We start from the raw sequence: 21,605 nt of genomic DNA, 5'->3' as shown, positions 1-21,605 counted from the left end.
ATCTTCTGTAAAGAGCACCAGAGAGGAATTAATTTCTAAGGGAACATGAAGAACTTGGTTGCCTTTTTCTGACTTTTCTTAAATTTGGATTTAATAATTAACATGTTTATTTCTCATGTACATTCAGACTGGAGGGTAACTGATGAAACATTTTGCCCGTTTATAAGAAATTTTCTCAACTCTAGTCTCACAAAGATAAAATTTATGTTTCATCAAAATAGGTGAGCCTTTTCGGGTGAAATTGTTGGGAAGTGAATATTTTATTTTCTATTTCCAAGATAATCAAGGAAGAAGAGAGAAATTGCCATGTTATCAGTCAATATACGGTATTTTGTTGAAATACAGATAATTAACAGTCCGGCACAATTAAGGTGTGTCACCTTACACATGAAAGGATGTTGTTGTAATGAGCCATGGTGAATATTCCTAGGAAAACAATTGTGATGATAGTCTCCTTCTTCTAGAGGACTCCCACACTTTTTATCAAATACAAAATAAACAGTATTTGAGTACTGATCTTTATTCCCATTTTACCAGAAACAGAGAACATGAACAATTTATCCACTAGTCAGGAAAAAGGTGTTTTATAACCTCAAGACAAATGTTTACTCACCAAGAGCTGTAAATTGCTTAAATTGAAGATCTCAGTGGGATTTTTAGCAGTTAATTCTGAAACTCTTGTTACATAATGTTCAAGGCATGTAAAAAGTGATGTTTTTCTACACAGCACAACTAAAATGTAGTTTAATCAAGTAGACAGAAACCTTGACAAAATAGTCAAATACCAAAGCTTCAAACCATTCAGGGAGGCATAAATCACCTATTTTCTACACTTTCAGCTGGTATCAGTCTCTTGTTTTCATTTTCGAAGACTGCTGTTAAATGGCCATATTCATTAGCCTGCCACCTAAAAAGCATTAATTTGTAGAATGAACAAATGAACAAGTTATCTTGTGATTTTGAAGTACAACACAGTTCCTTCATTTAAATATATTTCAATTTATCCACAGAAGAATAGGCTTATTTTACAAGACTGCTTGCACTTACAGATCCCACGGAGCAGGACCGCTCCAACACTGTAACAGCCCAACTGATGCCCACTCACAGACGGAACAGTACGAGTAGGGGGATTCAGTACTTTGACGTGAGAGCTGCTGGAAGAGGCACAGAAGGTTCATTTCATGAGAGTGTAGGGGAAAGGAGATGCAGCCTCCCCTCGCCCTATTAAAAAGAAAGTTGTTAGTATCTAATAAATGTATTTCTTTGAACTATAGTCTCAGAAGAGGAAGTCGTCCTAAGGAACAGAATCCTTCTAGGTTTTTCCAGAAGGCCTGTTCTATCCTTGGAGAGCTCTGATTACTAGAAGCAGCTTTTTGCCCTGAGCCAAAATCTGCGTCCCCCGACTCCACAAGGGTGGCCCCGCTTTGGAGCTCCGGAGATCTGCAGGCCAGCTCCTCGCAGGCCTCCTGGGGCCGGGCGGGTCCTCGGGGTCCTCGGGGTCCTCGGGGTCCTCCTCGCGCCCCTCGGGCCCCAGGCCCGCCGCGCACACACAGTCCGGGCCTCGGCAGCCGCCACGTCCGCCCCGCTCAGGTGCCGCGGCCGTGCCCTGCCCCGGGGGGAGGCCGGGCTCACGGCCGGGCGCTCTCCGTGCCGGGGCCGCCGCGCTCCAGTCCCGGCGACGACGCGGGGCGGGCAGCGCCGAGGGAGCCGCGCGCCGCGGGGCCGGCCGGCACCCGGGGCCGTGCGCGCCGAGACCCCGCGCCGCCCCTCCTGGGCCGCGCAGCCCCGCGGGGGGGCGGGCGGATGACGCGGGCGTGGGGGCGTGAGTCTGCGGGCGCGGACCGGCCGGGGCGGCGCGGCGCGGCGCGGCGAGGCGGCGGCGGGGATGGCGCGCGCGGGGGTAAGCGGCGCGGACGGCCGTCACAGGCACTCGCAGCCCAGCGCGCAGCAGCCCGGCAGGCACACGCACACGCGCACCCCGCAGCCGCCCCCCGCGCGGCCCCCGGCTCGGGGCGGCGGCGGCGGCGGCGGCCCGGGGCGCGCGGGCCGGCGCAGGGCGGGGTCCCGGGGCCCCCGCGGGCGGCGGGCGGGCGGCGGCGGCGCTCGGGGGCCCGTCTGGTCCGCGCCCATCCTCCGGGCCGGCCTCACGGCCTCACGGTCCCGCGGCGCGCGGGGGGCGGGGGCGGGGGGCGCGGGCTCCTCCGCCGCGCGGACGCTGAGCGCGGCCTGTCTCGCAGGTCTGGATGCTGGTGCTCGGCGTCCTGCTCGCGCTGGCGCTGGGCCGGGCCGCGGGCGCCCCGAGGGCCAGCAGACGGCCTGCGCGGCCGCGGGGCTGCGCCGACCGGCCCGAGGAGCTCCTGGAGCAGCTGTACGGGCGGCTGGCGGCGGGCGTGCTGGGCGCCTTCCACCACACGCTGCAGCTGGGGCCGCGCGAGCAGGCGCGCAACGCGAGCTGCCCGGCAGGGGGCAGGCCCGGCGACCGGCGCTTCCGGCCGCCCACCAACCTGCGCAGCGTGTCGCCCTGGGCCTACAGGTGAGCGGCGGGGCGGGGCGGGGCGCGGCGGGGCGCGGCGGGGCGGGGCGGGGCGCAGGGCCGCGCGGGCGGGGCGGGGGCGGGGCCGGGGAGGAGCCCGGAGCCGGACAGGTGGAGCGGCGGGGGACAGGTGGGGAGGGCGGAGCAAGCGCGGAGACAAACGTCTCCTCGCCTCCCTTGAAGGAAACCTGCCTCCCGTTATTACCCTTTCACTGTTCCACTGGAGCAGATGTTTCTTGGTGCCTGTTCCTTGCCAGGGTTACGATCCAGTGGGTTCCACGAGGGACCAAGACGAGTGAGTGGGCCTTCAGTAAGTTTTACAGGACTTCGTACAGGAGGCCTGCGAGGCGCTCATGTGGCAGCCCGCGGACATGTCTTGAGTGCCTGGGTGGTGGTCCAGACACTGCTGAGAGTTAAACCCTCCGAAGCCCATCCTCTGAGCTTATCGTTTAAGGGACGCGTGGAGATAATTGAGAAGGAAACCCAGTTATCAAGGCAGAACACGATTTGACACGAAAACTTTAGTGTGTTGATAGTGTAAAGCGGTGAGAGGGATCAAAATGGCATCTGAGATGTATTTTGGAGAATGGCCATAATTCTGAGATGGGCCTGGAGACGAGGTCATCTCAGAAGAAAGGAACAACATGCAAAGCAGGTAGTCTGGGGTGTTCTGGGGCTTGGGTAGGGAAGAGTGTGGCTGGAGACTGTCCCCTTCCCTGCTGTTACTGCAGGGTGTCATCACCCTCAAGGGGCTCACAGTTAGCTGTACAAGGAGGGAGCCCTTGCTGCCAAAGATGTGGAAAAGCCCTCAGTGAAAGAACAGGACAAGGGTGGTTCAGAGGGAAGGGGTGGCATATGACAAGGGGGAGGAGACCAAAGAATCACAAGCGCTGGTGTGTTTCTGTGTGGCTGGGGGTGGCAAGAGAGGAGCCTACAGAGGGGACCAGAAACTAGATTTGGCCTTAAAAGCAATGCCACAGATTTGAAGTGTATCCTGCAGGACGTTTTTTGATAAAGAAAATCATGTGACCACTTTGTGTTGAGGGACAGATCCGAGAGGAGATACAGGACATGCAGTGCATGCAGTCATTCTTCCCGCAAAAAGCAATTAGGGTCTGCACTCAGGCAGTGGAAGTGGAAAAAGTGAGACTAGGATCAGTTTGAAAGATATTACTTAAAGAAGTTAAAGTGACAGGATTTAGTGGATGATGTTTATATGTGGGAGTGAGGGAGGGGAGGGCATAAAATGAGTAACGGCTTAAGGCTTCAGTCCACGCTGCTATGAAGAGGTGCAGAGAAAATGTAATGATTTTGTCAAAAACCAATCTGGGCTTATCCAAGCCTCCACCTGCTGGGTGGGGGTCTCCCTGCGCCTGGCTGCTCTGCAGAGGACCAAGTTCACTTGTGGCTGAGCTCCCTCCCACCCTGGAAGTCAGGCCCAGAGCACCCTCCTGCTTTCATTTTCTCTTCATTCATCTGATGCCCTCAGGACCCACATGTTGAACCGTTCATTCTGGTGGCTTCATTCTCTGGCTTTCCCTCTTCCTATCATTCCCAGAGTCCAAAAGGGTGGGATTTTATATTATCCTTCTTCCTCCAACCTCATGTTATACCTTTGATACGCTAAATAGCATTAAAGAAACTTGGAATATCTCTCAAAATAGCGGCTTGGCTTCTCCAGACAGAAGCTGCAATGTCTACATCTTTATTTAATGAATTCTAAGCTCTCCTGGCAAATGGATGCCTCCCAGACTAGGCTGTGGGCTGAAAGCAGAAGAACACACAGAAGTGATTTTTCAAGACCTCCAGTTGGGCATCTCCCATGTTTCTGGCTTGGATTGTTGACAGTATTTAAGCAAAATGGAGAAACTGAATGAGGAGTGAGTTTTTTGGAGGGAAGTAAATTCAAGGAGTTTTATGTGCCTAAGAGGAGCACAGGTATAAATTATCAACTTGGCCTGGAAGTGTGGTCTCAGAAGAACGACTGGGGCTGAAGTACCAGGCAGGAGTTGTCAGCCCTAGGATGCTGCGTAGTGAGTTGAGTTGGGTTCCCCCTACTACCTTACCTGTGTCTCCTAGGAACGATCCAAGGGCAGCAGGGAAGAGGGAATGGCTAAGAGAGGTCATGGGCAAGAACAACACATAACAGATAGCGGTCCTGCCTGGGCTGCCCAAGTCTGCTCATGGAGCCTTTGTGGGGCCTGGGACCTGAGCTACATCTGAATCGGGTGGCGGATGGTATCATCTGCATTACCTTTCTTATTATTTAACAACACTGATGCAGTTGCTCCCCCAGTGAGCCAATGGAGGCTTACACTCTCTGAAGAAAGGATGGTCTTCTAGGGATGGGCACTAGGTCAGGACTCCAGATTGCTGGGTGCCAGAGCTGGCCCTGCCTTCTCCCACCAGGAGACCGCCTCTCTGCTCACCTGGCTTCTGGTCACTTCTTACTACCTCCTGAGTAATTGGAAGACTGGAAAAAGCATTGCAGGTAGAAGCTCAAAACCTCTTCTACAAGAGGTGTCTAGAAGGACAGGGTTGGTTTCTTAGTGGTGCCACTGTGGGACCCGTGCAGCCTGGGGAGGGGAGAGTATGCTCACCTGTGCAACTGTCAGTGTGGAATCAGAAGTAGTATGTAAGGCTAAAAACTGAGAACTCCTAAGGAAAACGGATGGGGAAACAGACTGCCAGTCAGAAATACTGCATGGCACAGAAAGGATAGGACAGGATTCAAATAGAAATTTGGATTATAAAGTGGCTTTTCATACTTTTAAGGGAGAGATGGGTCATTCAATAAATAGTGTTGGGACAACTGAGAAACCAGCTGGAAAAACATACAAATAAATTCCAAATGATGCAGATTTAAATGTAAAAATAAAACCACAAACACATAAGAAATACAGTCAATTATATTTACAGTCTCAGAGTGGAGAGGCCTATTTAGTAGCTTGCAGACCCCCAAAGCCATAAGAAAACAAGACTGTTAAATTCAGCTACACAATTATATGCCATTTCTTCTTGGCAAAATAATAAAATAAAATTAGAAAAATACAAGGGCTTACTGGGAGAAAATATTTGCAACCCTTGTCACAAAGGGCTCATTTCCTAAAGAGCTCCTACAAATCAATAAGAAAAAGACATAATAAACCAGGAACAAAGGCTGTGGGTAGTTCCTAGGGAAGGAGAGTCAAATGCCTCACTCATGTGAAATGCCCAGCTCCAGGCACCCTAAAGTGACATGCATATTAAAAGGATGCTGAGAAGCCTTTCCTTGGGGGGGGGGGGGGTACCCATCAGGCTCTGTTGGCAAGGGAGTGAGGAAAGCAGCATTCTCACACCGCAGAGGGTAGGAATCTCGGTTGCTGGTTTTCTCCTCCAGCCACACTTGCCTGGGTCCCAAATGCTGTAGGGACAAGCGTGTCCATCGCGGTAGTACAGGGCTTGGACACCACCCCAGCATGTTCAATAAAATGCCATCAAACAGCCAGAAAAGGAATGGGGCAGCCCTAACCCTGCCTGAGGAGAAGAGCCCATCACAGACGTAGAGGGACACCAGGCAAGGTGCAGCGCGGCGTGCAGGCTGCCGAAGAGAAGCTATTACATAACATACACATATGTTATTTTTAAATGCGTGCACACCCCACCCCACACACTTAGGGGCATCTGTGGACGTGGTACCACCCTGCCTGTCAGTAGGGGAGCTGAAGGCTGGGGACGGAGCAGGAAGGTCTTCCTTTCCACTCCTTTGTACCTTTTGAATTTCAACCATGTGCCCATGTTATTTATTTCAAAAACGTCTTAATTTTTAAATTGGGAGCAGAAAGGGAAATTCCCCAACCATGAGGAGAAGGCAGATAGTGAAGACCCGAAACTCAGCAGGTAAGAGCAGCCTTTGGTTCTCCCAGAGCACGGTCTGAAGAGGATGGTTTGCTCTCCCAGGCCGTGGGGCTGCCGGCAGAGGCGCTGCAGTTTTCCGGGCGCCCTGTGCCCTCCCAGCCAGGCTGTGACACGACGAGGAGCCTGGAGACAGGGAGGAATTGGGCCCAGGGACAGGCGTTACAAGGTAGAGCCAGGACCTCATCCCAGATCTCGGACTCGTCTAGCCCGTGCTCCCGACTTTCATGCTAGTAGAAAAGCAGCATTCAACTCCCAGAATATAAAATTATTTTCTCATTTACTTTGTGGCATCATGTTTGTTTCCCTTAAGCTTTAGAGACAAAAATGCCAAAAATAAAATCAATGCAATTGCTCATTAAGCCAAATTGGCATAGTAAGAAATATATTGTAAGACCACTGAGGTTTATTAAAGTTTAAAGGTACACATCACTCACCTACGTTGGAACCCCAAAGATAAACACCTACCAATACTCTAAGTAATTTTTAAATTGTTTATATTTTTCAATTTTGGGTCATGAGCTAAAGATAAATTTTCTCTAGGCTATGACTAATGCACAACAATTTAATTTTAGGCTTTGTTACTTTCCTATATAACTCCTTTCCTCCTGTGAATTTATGAGACTACACCTCAACTGATTTTGCAATAAACAACTCCATGGGGTATCAAGAACAGCAAGGGAATAGATGCAAGGAAGAAGTAACAGGACAGGGAATGAGAAGAGAGGACAGGGCATGGGACAGGGGAGTGACTTAAATTGTGGACGGAGGAGCCGGTGGAGGGGGTGCCTCAGCAGGGGGACGGCCACCGGGGCCAACAGGGTTAGTCCCAGAGCCACCAGCCCCAACGTAGAACCCAAGTGGGGACCAGTCCCTATAGCCAGAACCTTCAGCAGGTGACTTTTTCTTTTTAAAGATTTTATTTATTTATTCATGAGAGACACAGAGAGAGGGGCAGAGACACAGGCAGAGGGAGAAGCAGGCTCCCTGCAGGGACTCGATCCCAGGACCCGGGATCGCGCCCTGGGCCGAAGGCAGATGCTCAACCCCCGAGCCACCCAGGCGACCCAGCGGTTGACTTTTTAGGGGCGGGGGCCCCAGCGGCAGCTGCAGCTTCTGGCTCCTGTGGAGTCAGGCAAGGTCGGCGCTGCCCCCGGGCCTGACCCGCGATGCCCATCTCTGGGGACGACCTTCAGGGTTCGGTAAACCGCTCGTCGGATATTTAGTGGAAAGGTTTTCGTCAGGAAAGGTTGATCTAAAAGGGGTATTTCTGCATCAGCGTCCGCTGCCCCTCGGTGGAGCTGGCCCAGGCCCCGCCCCCCGGGCCCCCGCTGCGCACACCGCCGGGAGGGCCCTCGGGACGCCGCCCCGCGGCTCACCGCACCCCCCGCGGCCGGGCATCCTTCAGCTTGCGTCCTGGAGGAGGCGAGCGCGCATCCGAGAGTCCTCTCCGCCGCGCCGGGCCCCCTTTTACATAGTGCCCTTCTTTCAAATGCCCCCTGCGCGGCGGCACCTGCACGTGTGTGTCCCCGGCCCGGGAACAGGGCGCCCCCCCCCCCCCTCCGGGGCCGCGCGGGGACTGCGCCGCCTGCAGCCCCCTCGCGGGGCGGGGCGGGGCGGGGCGGGGCGGGGCGGGCGCTGCACCTGCGCGGGGCCGCCGCGGCCGACAGGGGGCAGCACCGCGCCGGCCGCCCTCTCCCCGGCCCGCGGGACCTTTGGGACTCGGCGCGTCCTTCCCGGTCTGTCATTCTCCTTCGTTCACTCTTTCCTGGGTCTCTGCTTCAGAGCCACAACTAGGACAGCGTGTCTGCCTTCAAGGACTGTACGCGGTGGAGGAGCGGCTCTTTGTCCCGGCGGCGCGGTGCTCGGCGTTGGGTTCGGGACAGGAGGGCTGGGGAGGCGGCCGAGGGGGCCGAGGGGGCCGAGGGGGCAGGGCCCAGGCGGCGCCGGCCTGCCCTGGCCGCTCTCCAGGTACCGCTAGCAGGGCTGGCGGAGGCGCTGCTCGGCGGCAAACCCAGGTCTTAGAAAGGGAGACACTCACGGTTCAAAGCAGTTTGTTTAAGAAATGTTGGTACACACACTCCCCCAAGAAAACACTATTTTTTTTAAGTTTTTTTTTATTAAGATTTTATTTATTTATTCATTAGAGTCACAGAGAGAGAGGCAGAGACTCAGGCAGAGGGAGAAGCAGGCTCCATGCAGGAAGCCCGACGTGGGACTCCATCCTGGGACTCGATCCTGGGACTCGATCCTGGGACTCCAGGATCAGGCCCTGGACTGAAGGCAGGCGCTCAACCACTGAGCCACCCAGGGATCCTGAAAACATTTTTTATTGGGGCACCTAGGTGGCTCAGCGGTTGAGCTGACGTACCAGAAAGACCACAGTTCTGAAGGACAACAAAATGATTTAAACATGTCACAAACTGAATTAGGGATTTTTTTCTGTGCCACCTTTTCTTCTTTAACATCACAGTTTTTATATATTTTCTTTTGAGGGAACCAAAGATAGAAGACAGTTTGTATGCATTGGGGAGACTTTTGAGGAAACAGAAAGATATTCCTCTCTGTTTACACCAATCACGTTTGTACCCACACTCCCATGAGGCCTAGGGCAGCTTGACTTACACTATATTATTTATACTATATATCTCATATAGTATAATGATATCACTATTTTAACAAAAGAGCATTTTGGAAGCTAGAATTTCAATATATATCATTGGTAATTCTTTTTCCTTTTCTTTACCTATTAAACTGCACGGTTTCACTTTCACTAATAACAGAGATTTGATTTTATGCAGGACTAAGTGATCATCAAATTTGTGCAAGTGATCATCAAATTCATGCCTCTATGCGTTTTTAAACAGCACTTCTTCCTCGAGACACTTATATTTCCATCTGCAGAAAATTGTCATAATGTATTGATATTTCTTAGAGCAAGATACTTTACTGCCATCTTCTGAAAAATTATTTTTATCACTGTTATAAGTACCAAATCTATGGTATCTGTAATGTAACACTTCCTCAGACGTGTCTCCCTTGTGCAGTGCACAACCTATACAACCATATGTGACAGAGGTTGTGATGAGTATAATATTGTCCAGGGGAATTCATGTGCTTGAACTTAACTATGTCCAAAGAGACGGCAGCTCCTTGTCAGAAACTAAGGATTTCATCACCATTAAAACTACTGTGCTTCTTTCCAAATCATTTCTGCATTCAGTGAGAGAAGATGTCATTCATGGACTTTACCTTTGTCTAGCCTCAGGATTCTGGAGGGGTAGGAGAAAGAACAAGAGAACAGGTGATGTAGATCTTTGGTTTGAAAAGCATGCCAAGGGGGATCCCTGGGTGGCTCGGTGGTTTAGCGCCTGCCTTTGGCCCAGGGTGCGATCCTGGAGTCCTGGGATCAAGTCCCACGTCGGGCTCCCAGCATGGAGCCTGCTTCTCCCTCCTCCTGTGTCTCTGCCTCTCTCTTTCTCTCTGTGTCTATCATAAATAAATAAATCTTAAAAAAAAAAAAAAAAGAAAAGAAAAAAAGAAAAAGAAAAAAGCATGCCAAGGGCAGCCCTGGTGGCTCAGCGATTTAGCGCCGCCTTCGGCCCAGGGTGTGATCCTGGAGACCCGGGATCAAGTCCCACATCAGGCTCCCTGCGTGGAGCCTGCTTCTCCCACTGCCTGTGTTTCTGCCTCTCTTTCTCTCTAATAAATAAATAAATAAAATCTTTTAAAAAAAAGAAAAAGAAAGTAAAGCATGCCAAGACAGAAGATGAGAGGTTAAGTAAACAAGCATATAGCCTTAAACAGGACAAGTAGGGTCTTCATTCACCCTGGGTGACCCTTGACTTTCTTTGTTGGGGCTTCAGGGTCAAAGTCATTACTGGATAGAGGCACATTTGCAATGAAAAATAAAGATTCTCCTTGCCTTTTGGCAAGCTCAGCAATTTTGCAACCAAGCCACCTTGAAAGACAAAAACTTCTCAACCTCTCAAGCCACTGTCAGGTTCCTCGTAGCATTAAACACACTGAACCACAAACCAAATGAATCTTTAAAAAAAGATTTTGAGAGAGAGCACGTGCACTAGCAGGGGAGGGGGTGCAGAAGGAGAGGGAGAAGCAGACCCTCCACTGAGCCAGGAGCCCGACTGGGGGTGGGGAGTTAGATCCCAGGACCCCCAGGGTCATGACCTGAGCCAAAGGCAGATGCTCAACCCACTGAGCCATCCAGGCGCCCCAGCCCCAAAAAACTTTGTATGGATAAGTGAGTGACCTTTAACTGACCAAAGTACTATGTGGATTTATTTTCTCTGAGCCACTCAATCTAGCAGGCTCTCCTGCACCTATCACTGTTTCACAGAGTAAAAATAAGAGCATTGTCATGGAGCATTGTCATGGGATTAAAGTCTCTCTTTCTGAAAATAGATACGTTCGTTTTGCTTTGATAGTTATTCTCATCTGCCCGGGTTTTACTTTGGCATTCTTAGAGTAACCAGGGATGATGATACTATTTCATTCCATCGTCACCCACTCTCCCAAATTTCCTCACCTGAATAGAATGTTTGTACTCTTAATACCAACTGAAGAACCGTGCCAAGTCCTGGAAGGAACACACATACCACCAAGTGAAATTCCTTATGGTGTCTGTCTTCCAGAAAGGACACATGAAGATTTTGAAGGATGGTAATGAGTACATTGCTCACTAGATTAACGAGGTCAAAGCAAAAATAATCTACCAAGGACACTTCCAGAATTAAATAAAGACTCTGGCCTAATGTTTTGATATGAATTCTCATAACCAACGTATGGCAACAGCTGGTTCATTTCAGATCAAGGTGAGCTCCACCCTTGGTGCACACAGGCGCTTCCCGCCTGCCCCAAGGACGGACACATCAAAGATGGCTTTGAACGCAAATTCTGCAGCTTCCCCTGGACAGATAGTTAAGCCACCCCGTGGGCATGAGCTATGTTTTCCCTTTGAAGCGGTATTTCCCAGCTGCACTGAATGTGTGGCATTTGCCATGACAAAAGAATAAAACCCTTTGAGAAATTCTGGCCCTCATTCGAATTTCTTTCTCTCTTTCCCTCTGGGAAAGCTTTTTTTCTAAATTATCTTTCAAATTCTTTTCCAAGCCATTTGTCTCTCTCCAGTCTTGCCTTATCTTCCAGAACAGATTTTACATGGTATCTGTGGGTTTCCTGGTTGTAGATTTAGCACTTACCAAGCATCTGGCTAACTGCTAAATATCCCCAACTGCAGAGCTGACTCACCACGTGGCTGCGAGGGTGGGGCAGTGGGTGGGACTAAGCCAGGTGAGTGGGGGAGACTGGACAAGCCCCTCACCCTGTCGGTGCCTCGGTTTCCTTCCCAGTAAAGGGAGAGGACGGACAGGCTGAGTCCTTGCTGGTTCCCAGTAGCCCAGAGCCAGCGCGGCTGGCAGGAGAGCCCGGTCAGTTCTGGAGCTGGCCTCACTGGCTCGCCTTCAGGGCTGACCTTGATGCCAAGTTCAGGATCACACCAAAGTCAGCCTCGGTCCCCACACGGGGGTAGAGCTGACCCCTAGCTCTCCTTGGCTGGTGAAGAGGGCCAGGTGAAATCCGCCGGGGCTCTGACTCCAGGGCATCTGTGCCAGGTCAGACTTTGCTCCCCGAGGCTGATTTTTCCATGTCCTCTTTCAGGAGAAATGCACAACTGATGTTTTCTTGTGGGGGCCAGAGGAGCATTTTTCAGAGCTCCTTGGCAGCATGTATTGAAGATCTTGGCTCTCTCGCGCCCTAGGGAATGGAGAGAGGGTGGAGCCGCTGGGGCTGCTGGCTCCAGCTTTCCAGCAGAGGGAAACGGTCTTCATGACCCTGGCTACTCCCTGGCCGGCCCTGGGCCTCGTCACGCACCATTCTTTCCCCCATAGTCTCATAACCATCCCCCTCCCAGCTGTGGGGCTGGTTCCAAAGGGAAAAAGAGGTTGGAAGGTTACACAAACCTCATCTCAGTGACTTATTCTCCCTCTCAGATCTGGAGACCTAATGGCCTCTACCAGGGCCCCATGTTAGAATTATCAGGGGAGCTTGAAAAAACCCCAATGTCCTGGCCCCACGCCAGAACCATGAATTCGGAGTCTCCACGGTGGGGGAATAGTGATCACTAGTTGTGAAAGCTCATTTGTGTGCCTCCACCTGAGATCCACACACCATCCTCCCTGCAATGCCAGTTGCTCGTTTGGGTGGCAGTGGCCTAGTTACGTTTCTCAGCGTAGGGACTCCCGCACTGGTAGACTCATGACCTGTGGGTGTACCAGGGAAAATGCAAGCATCCAGTTGTTGCTATCCACTGAGCCAATCCGAGAGTGGCTAACCACCTTTCGGAGGTATTGCTGACTTCGTTGCCAACTGTGCCGTGGACCGGGCCTCCGCTGCCCATCAGGTGTGCCCACTTCGAGTGAGCAGGACAGATCTCTCGGGCAGCTTGTGACTCCCACTTGGTTCTTACACAGGGGGCCTGAAAAGCACAGTTTGGAAATCTTGTTTATGCCTTCTCTTTATTGCCCACCTCCTGGACAAAAAGACCAGTATTCTTCAGAGGAATTTTAGCTCTTAGGAAGGGAAACTGGTTATCCTCAGTTTCCCCAGAGAGCTGCCAGATGTTTTAGTCTTACCACAGTTTCAGAAGGTCTTGATCTCTGGGAAAGTGGGGCCCCCTCCTTCCTTTTCAACATTGTCTTGAGTATTCTTGGACTTTTTCTCTCTCTACGAATTTTAGGATCAGCTTGCCAAGTTCTGCAAAAACTCTACTGGGATTTTGCTTAGAACTGCACTTTATAGATTAATTCAGGGAATTCTCTAGTATCTCGGAAAATCAATGGATGACAGCTGTCCTTTCAAGGCAGAAAACATTGATTAAAAAAACAAAAACAAAAACAACACATCACATTAGCGTCCCGCCATGAAGAAGCTGAAGGAGTTAGCCTGGTCATCAGATCATCCCCTTCACCTCAGAGAAGCAGGCAGAGGCCGTGATCTGCCCACTGGCACTTGTTGATAACTAAACTGGATTGAAATTTTATGCTCAAGACTCTTATTAACTCCATTCTGCCCTTTTTAAAAAGTAATTGATGAGTTGAACTCATTGACCTTGAGTCCTGGCCAACCGTGACTCCTGAGGCAGATCTGTTTCCACTTAACTGCTTCTGTCCTGGTGGGTCTCCAGTCTGAACTGGAGAAGGCACCGTCCCCAACGTTGTTCCTGGGTTCAGGGTCTTAGAATGGCTGCGAAACAGTCATACTTATCCTTTGTTGTCTTGAGATCAAAATAATTGTATGTTTTGCAAAGCAGGAAGGTGAGCCATGTGGGGACCCTGTGCCAGTAGATACCACAGCTATACTTGGGCAGCGGACAGAGCGCATCAGGTGGCCTCAGCCCTGCCCACTGGAATGTGACTCATTGTTCTCCAGGTGGCAGTCCTCGGGAACCGCTTCGAATTGTTTCCTACCACGTTCAGGCTCCCTGGGGCAGTGCTCTTTTCCGTCTCGGCTGTCACTCACATTCCTCTCACAGCTCAGTTTCCATCACCTCTAATCATCCCTGGAGGACTTGTCCTTTGTTCTTGGATTAAGCTGAACCAGCTGTCACTCAGTCAAGCCAAGCTTCACACGTGGCCCCAGGGACACTTTTGGATCCCATCAGAAAGGAAAACTTGGTTTGATTCAAGTGTGTCCCGGTGCCAACCTTCCACAGAGCAACATGCAGAAAACATAGAGACAACAGAATTATTGCTCACAAGGAGGCGAGACAGCCGTGAAGGATTCTTACTCGATTGCATTTCCATGTTTGGTAAGAGAAGAGGATCCCTGCTGGAGATCCTTGAGGTCTCATTCTTGTAACCAGAAAGCCCTCCAGGCTGAAAATGTCCTCAGACTCTTAAGGCAGGAGGTTGGGGTGACAGGCTTTAGCTTTGTGTCTGTCCCCTGGCTGTCCCTAGGCTTTCAGACCTCTCTCCTGATCTCCTCCCCACCTCCCACAACCAGTGTCCTTCAGAATGTGTCTGTCCTGTGCTGTCTACCATGGTCCCTCCTGGCATTGATAACCCACCATACGGGTGTCTGGGCTATGATCTGCACTATATCCTCCCTCCTCCCCTTGGTAGCACATTTCTGTGTTTTTCTTTATTTTGTTTTTAAGATTTTATTTATTCATGAGAGACAGAGAGAGGCAGAGACACAGAGGGAGAAGCAAGCTCCATGCAGGGAGCCTGATGTGGGATTGGATCCCAGGACCCCGGGGTCACGCCCTGAGCCAAAGGCAGATGCCCAGCCGCTGAGCCACCCAGGCGTCCCCATGCAATTCTGTTTTAAGAGAAACCTCCTGGTCATAAAACCATAATATGAAAACTATCAGTCCTTAAGCCTTTTTATCATGTGCCACGTACGAGGCAGAGGTGGGGGTAGGCAGATGTCTCTTTGTCATAAAGCCTTAGCCCACAGGTGTCACTGTGACAGTGGAAATTTCAGTCCTGGGGGGCAGACTGGTGGGGGTTGAGCAGATATTTTTAATCAGATGAGCCTTCTGACCATCATAGCATCCAAGTGACGTCAGTTCTATTCATCATTAACAGATGGTATGGGGATTGGTGCAGAGATTCTTACCTGCCTGCTGTGGTGTGTAGAAAAGATAAATCCCAGGGACTTGGACTTGAGAGGGATCTTGGATGCTCCCAGGTCACACTAGCGTAACAGAGGAGGAAACTGAGTCTGAAGAGGCTGTTCCTGACCTTCCTGCCTCAGCCCCAATTTTGTCCTGTAATTGGGTCTATGCCACCATCAGAATGGTGTTTGTAAATGTCCACCGATCACATCTCTACGTGCCTCCGGTCCTCGCTTGGCTTCCCGTGACCTGGAAGCTGAAACAGCTCTGGTCTTCAAGGCTCCTGTCCACCTCTCCCACGTCCTCCTGAGCACCCCCTGCACACGGCGGCAGAGTGCACACACGTCATTCCTGCTACCCCGGCCAGCCCTGTGGCCCCCTGCTGTCCTGCCTGGTGTAGGTTGCTTGGCACCTCCTCCCGCTCCTTTTTTCATCCAGCTCAGCCCTCCTTTTTAAACCCACCTCAGAAAAAAAAATAAAAAATAAAATAAAATAAAATAAACCCACCTCAGACCTCCCTGGGGCGGGAGCCTCAGCCACCCATGTGTTCGCAGAGGTCTGTGCGCTATGCGTTGGTTGCTCTGTCCTGACCAGCTGGCTTGAGCGTTGGAGGACAGGCTATTCCCTTGCCCAGCGCCTGCCTTGGGAGCTTGAAAATTCTGCTGAATTAATGATCACTACTATCCTTCCATTTGGCAAATCCCCAGGGCACTCTGTAACTTCATGAACATGTAGCACTGTTCATGTGGGTGTCTGTGTACACTCCTGTTTTTGGTGTACATCTCTAAAAGATAAGGACTCTGTTAAATAAAACCACACAATACCATTAACACACCTGGAAATTAATACTTTCTTAATATCCATCAGGTTCAAATTTCCCTGGTTATCTCATAAGTGTTTTTTTAAAACTTTAAAATTTCTTTCTCTGTGTTTTTTGTTATATTATTTAAGTCTACATTTTGAAATAGTTTCAAACAAAAAACCTTTGTGAAATTAGCACAAAGAATTCCTGTGTACCCTTTACCCAGATTCCCCAAATATCAGCATCATAACTCAGCAGAATTAGCAAGATCGGGAAATACATGTAGGTAACAACACTGGAATCTGGAGACCTCGTCCAGAGGAGGCCTGCGCACACCCCTTGTCTGCCCAGGACCCCTGCCTGGGGCTGACACTCGGCCTCCCGATGGTCAGGCCCTTCTGTGGCCTTTGGTCCACCACAGTGCCTCAGTTCTTTGTCTTTTGTGATTGTGACACTTTTGAAGAGTACTGGTCAGTCGTTTGTGGAATGTCCCCGTTTGGGCGTGATGTGTTTTTTAAGCAACCATAAGTTTTCATCCAAACGGAGACACTTGCAAGTAAAGAGGTGCTCTGTTCACAACTGCACTGAGCCAGCAGGTGTCAGGCAGGTCAGCGATGCCCCGTGCCCGGTGCTCATGTCACTCTACTCCATGCCCTTTTGGGTTCCCTCCCTCCCTTTCCCCCTTGAACAAACGTGCTGAATTTCCAACACCCTGTATGCTGTTGGTTATGTCCTCAAAGTGCCATTTAACGTGCTCCTCCAACCCTGTATTCCCAGGAAACTGACTCAATCAATCCCAGTTTTTGGCCAGCCCCTCTGCCTTCCTTGGCTCGTGGAATGCCGCTCCTGATTCTGTCACTCTCCACAATAAGACATATTCTCCCTTAAAAGTTGGTTTTCCCAGGCATTTGGATGGCTCAGTTGGTTAAGCGTCCAACTTTTGATTTTTGGCTCGGGTCCTGATCTTGGGGTCGTAGGGTACAGCCCCACACCGAACCCCATGCTCAGTGGGAAGTCTGATTGAGTCTCTCTCCCCCTCTCCCTCTGCTCCTCCCCTCACTCATGCACGATCTTTCTCTAAAATAAATAAATCTTTAAAAAGAAAAAAAGTTGGTTTTCTCTTTCATTTTGTGTCTCTCCATACACTTCTCCGAATGACCTTATATAACTTAAAAATCTCCACCTTCAGCTAGTAGTAGCTCTTAGACTCCAGACCATCTTCTACTCTGTAGTCTAGAGTTCTAAAATTCCATCTGATTGGGTCACTTCCCTTTTTAACATCCTCCCCATTGCCCTCAGGGTTAAATCCAATTTCCCTACCTGAATTTGACCCAGCCTCCACACATTGCCCTTAGCCTCATCTCATGGCGCCCCTCCTGTGCCGCAGTTCCTGATGCTATTCTGTAGGCTCTGGGATCTGCCTTCCCCCTGAACTGCCCCTTCTCCCTTCCTCATCTGGACCAATCCCCCCAGGAACCACCTCTGCCAGGAAGCCTCCCTAGCTGCCACAGCTGGATGAACTCTCTGGTGTTTGTACATTCATCCCCCCAGATGGTGAGTCCTTGGATGGTAGGTCTGTGTTTCATCTCTATCCTCATTGCCTGAAACATCACTGCCACTCAGATGTTGCTGAATAAATACTGAAGGCGGCTGGGGATAGTATAAATTCCTTTCCCTTCAAACTTTAAGTTAGGGCCTTATATGAACATAGGGATGTGAAGGACAGGGAGCTGGGCAGCCTAGACTCATTGTCACAGCTCACCATCTTCCGAACCCTTACTCTGTTAGGGCACAAGGTTGAGTAAAAGTACCATCCTGAATCCTCCCTCCAAGGGGAACACAGAACCAGTGACGCTCTATCTCATGGGCACCAACTGTTACGAGGATATGGGGGATGAAGAGGATCAATTTGACTAAGGAAATCTGAAAACTCTTAATGATTTGAATTGGACCTTAAAATACAGCGAGATTTGATATTGGTCTTGGGGAGAGGGCATCTTGGATGCCTGGAGGCGAGGACGCTCGGAGGAGACAGTGAAGGAACGCCCGAAAGGTATGTGTAGGGACCACGCTGTGGAGGCCTTTGGAGGCAAAGCAGAGGAGTCTGGATTTGTCCTGACTTGTACCCTCACAGCTCTGCCTCCACGTACCCCAGCTGGGGGGTAGGAACAAGGCTTTACAGAGGAGGCTGAAAAAGCTGGAACGGTAAGGGTGGGCAGCCTTAGGAGCCCTTGCAAGAATAGAGCTCATGGTGTTCCAAAAGCTCCTCATGGCAGAACTGAGGAAAAAGTAGTGATGAGAAACTTAAAAGATAGTTTTCAACTACTTTTTTTGTGTTCATGTTGGAGGGAAGGATGAGTAGACAAAATCAGTATACATCTCAGTGTTTTGGCTTCAGAGACGACTTACGACTTACATTGTGTAGACGGTCCCCACCCCGCCCTGCTCGTTTGCACAGAACAGGTGTATCGGCCTCCACCCTCGACTCTGCCCTGGAAGTACGGCAGCGAGAAGGGAGGTGCAGGGTCTGGGCCGAGCGCTCCAGCCCCGCGGGGACCGCCCCCCACCGCAGGCCTTCTAGCTCCGCCCCCTGCTACTCCCATCCTTCTGGTCCCGCCGCGGGCAGCTGTGGAGTCCCCGCAGACTCTGACCTCCCCGCGCACATTCAGACAGCGGCGGGGTGTGTGCACACGTCCCTCTTGGCTTTGAGCGCCCAAGTGGCAAGCTAAGCTCCGTCCTCTAGCTTAACTGCCGGCTCCTGGCCTCCCTGGCCTCCTTTCCGCCCACATGGGCCGGTGTTACCCATCTCCCCCGCCGCAGTGCCTGGGGGTTGGGGGGACCCCAGCTCTGCGCTCTGAGAGGCTCGGCTTCCTGAGTTCTTTCATACTGTGTAAATGGCCTGTTTTTGGCGGTGAGTACATTTGTTGCTGCGTGAAGATAACTATTTCTCGACTCCCCGCCCCCCCCATCATGCTTTAGTCCACTAATGTCTAAAGATGTTGGATCCAAACAGAAAAAGACACCATGAACTTCCCTTACGCCTCTGCAGCCACCCACCCTCCCTGCCGCCGAGGGTTAGCACCGGCCTCTTGACATGAGCTCCTCAGGAGAGAAGTGTCTTGGCCCGTCCTGGAACAGCCCTGTCACTCCCATGCTGCAAGCCCCTCCGGCTTCTGCCTCCCCACCCCCACCCGGCCACAGCTGCCCCAGTCAGCACCGCGCATCTGTCCATCCCTCAGCTGTGTTCTTGGACACCCCAAGCACTGCTTGCTCCCCTGCCCCCTACCTTTCCCAAGTCCCCTACTTCCCATTCTTTAACTGGACGGTCCAAACATACTTAACTGGAAATTTCTTCACCCTGTGGGTGAGTTTTAGTCATTAGCAGTGAGGACCTACAAGAGAACCTATGAGAGGGGTTTCCTCCTGAGGGACAGGCCAGCCCAGGCCGCTGCCCCTCCCTGTGGAGACACACTCTGCCGTCAGAGCATGCCTTAACAGGAACCTGGATGAGAAAGCATACATACCTCAACTTCTTGGCTGTTAAAACCTTTAGGTACACCTCATTTTTAAAAATTTATATCAGGGGGATCCCTGGGTGGCTCAGTGGTTTAGCACCTGCCTTTGGCCCAGGGCGTGATCCTGGGACCCGGGATCGAGTCCCGCATCGGGCTCCCTGCACGGAGCCTGCTTCTCCCTCTGCCTGTGTCTCTGCCTCTCTCTCTCTCTCTCTGTCTCTCATGAATAAATAAATAAAATCTTGAAAAAAAATTTATATCATAGGCTCCCACCGGCACAGCACTTTTGGGGGGCCCCTAGGGCTTGGCACGTTGTGCATCTACAAATGTCTGTGTGTTGCTTGACAGGTTAGCAGTTCTGACTTCTGACTCTGAGAATTTAGGGTTTAGGGTTCCTAAGATTTAGCTCCAGAAGAAAAAGAAACACTCGTAAGAGGATTGATTGCATGTGTTTTAAGTGGGGGAGATTCATGGAAATGAGAATTTGGGGTCACGGCAATCCCATGAGAAATGGGGACGGTCCCTCCCTGTGCGAGGGGACGTTCAGGGGGAGCCCTGGGGCTCCATTAGTGACCAGGCAGTGTTGACCTCTTGGCTCACTGCAGGGGATGGTGGCGGAGGGCAGAGTCCTGTCTGGAGGTGCTTTGTTCTTTCTCCCAGGGAGCCACCGCCGGGCCAAGCCCTAGACGCCCCTGGCATCGTGGGCGTTTTTGTAGGTTGTGGACACTGGTTCTTCACATCTGACCAGAAAATAGCCTTGGAGGAGGGCGGAAACGATCACATTCAAACCAGCGTTGGCTTCTCACATGTCCCAGGCCGCCGGGCCGCCGACCCAGTCATGGAGGAGGGCACACGGACCGCGACAGATGGTGGACGCAGGGACACCTCGTGACCTTCTGGGCAGGTGTCTCGCTGCTGCCTTCGCTCACGGCTGTCAGAGGCCGGGTGGCCAGTGTCTGCACTGTCCGGCAGCTGGGCCAGCTGCTTCCTGGGGACCACTGCGGTGGCACCCTGGGGCATGGCCCCCACCCGGGGCCGCGGAGCCCGGCGTCTGGAGGGAGGCGGATCCGGGGCCTTGGGGCCCACAGCCCGGGGCGCCTCAGGCGCTGGTGGGTGCGCAGGCCGCCCGCCCCGCGCCTCCGCAGGCCGCGCCCGGCGCTGTGCACCTACCTAACCGTCCAGCCTTGGCTCTGCCAACGAGTCTCGGTCCCTCGCGTGAACAGGTCCGTTTTCCCTCCCTGCGTATCAGCACAGAGCCTGAGGCTTCGGGGGCTGCGCGGACGGCGGCCCGGCCCCGCGCCCAGCACGGGCCTAGGCGGCTCCCCTCAGCTCCGCTCGGCTCCCCTCAGCTCCGCTCCGCCAGCCGACGGCCCGAGCCCGAGCCCGAGCCCCGGGGCCTGCGCTGACGCCCCGCTCTCTCCCCGCAGGATCTCCTACGACCCCGCCAGGTACCCGAAGTACCTGCCCGAGGCCTACTGCCTGTGCCGGGGCTGCCTGACGGGGCCGCTCGGCGAGGAGGACCCGCGCTTCCGCAGCGCCCCGGTCTACGTGCCCACCGTGGTCCTGCGGCGGACGGCGGCGTGCGCGGGCGGGCGCGCGGTGTACGCGGAGGAGTACGTCAGCGTGCCGGTGGGCTGCACCTGCGTCCCCGGCCGGCCCGGCGAGGCGCCCGCGCCCAGCCCCAGCCCCAGCCCCAGCCCCAGCCCCAGCCCCAGCGAGCGGCCGGCGCGGCCCTGACGTCCCAGCCCCGGCGCTCGGCGCTCGGCGGGCTCGCTCGCCACCGCGGCGGCCCCGCGACCACGCCAGCGCGGCGGGTCTCTCGGCAGCCGCCCGGGTTCCTCTCAGGGACAGCGCGGTCCGGAAGGCGGCCGGGGCCGGGGCCGGGACGGGGGCGGGGGCTGGAGACCCGGGGCCGACAGGTGTCCTCGTGGTCCCGGGCTCAGACCCGCGCCCGCCGGCGCCCCGCGGCGGGGCACGCGGAGAAGAGGGGGTGAGCCTCACAGGACCGGGGCCGATAAGCGCTTCTAAAAGAAATCCTTTAAAAAAAAATTGTAGAATATATACCCACTTTTTTTTGCTCAGTGTTTTCAGTGAGGCAGAAACTATTTTTATATTAGCGATTTTGGATAATTGTATTAAAATCTTTGTACTTGACGTTTAAGTATTTGATAAGCATTCTGTTTCCACTTCTCTGGCGGGTGCCTTAGCAGCGCGGCCCTGCCCTGC

General features: G+C 52.5%; 1 protein-coding gene across 1 annotated transcript; it reads left to right on the top strand.

The window, feature by feature from the left end:
• The first annotated feature begins 1,885 nt into the window (after window positions 1–1,885).
• On the top strand, window positions 1,886–21,116 carry IL17D (interleukin 17D). The gene is made up of 3 exons (XM_038574495.1): window positions 1,886–1,900; window positions 2,238–2,533; window positions 20,807–21,116. Exons 1-3 carry the CDS (start codon window positions 1,886–1,888, stop codon window positions 21,114–21,116), a joined length of 621 nt encoding a protein of 206 aa, XP_038430423.1.
• Window positions 21,117–21,605: the final 489 nt, after the last annotated feature.

Source organism: Canis lupus, chromosome 25, assembly GCF_011100685.1.
Source record: "Canis lupus familiaris isolate Mischka breed German Shepherd chromosome 25, alternate assembly UU_Cfam_GSD_1.0, whole genome shotgun sequence".
NCBI classification, from domain to species: Eukaryota; Metazoa; Chordata; class Mammalia; order Carnivora; family Canidae; genus Canis; species Canis lupus.
Note: the sequence above shows the minus strand (reverse complement) of the source record. Positions and strands in the feature narration are given on the sequence as shown.

Coding starts and splice junctions, on each gene's coding strand:
- IL17D (XM_038574495.1), top strand. Junction 2,534..20,806: donor GTGTCGCCCTGGGCCTACAG/GTGAGCGGCGGG, acceptor CTCTCCCCGCAG/GATCTCCTACGACCCCGCCA.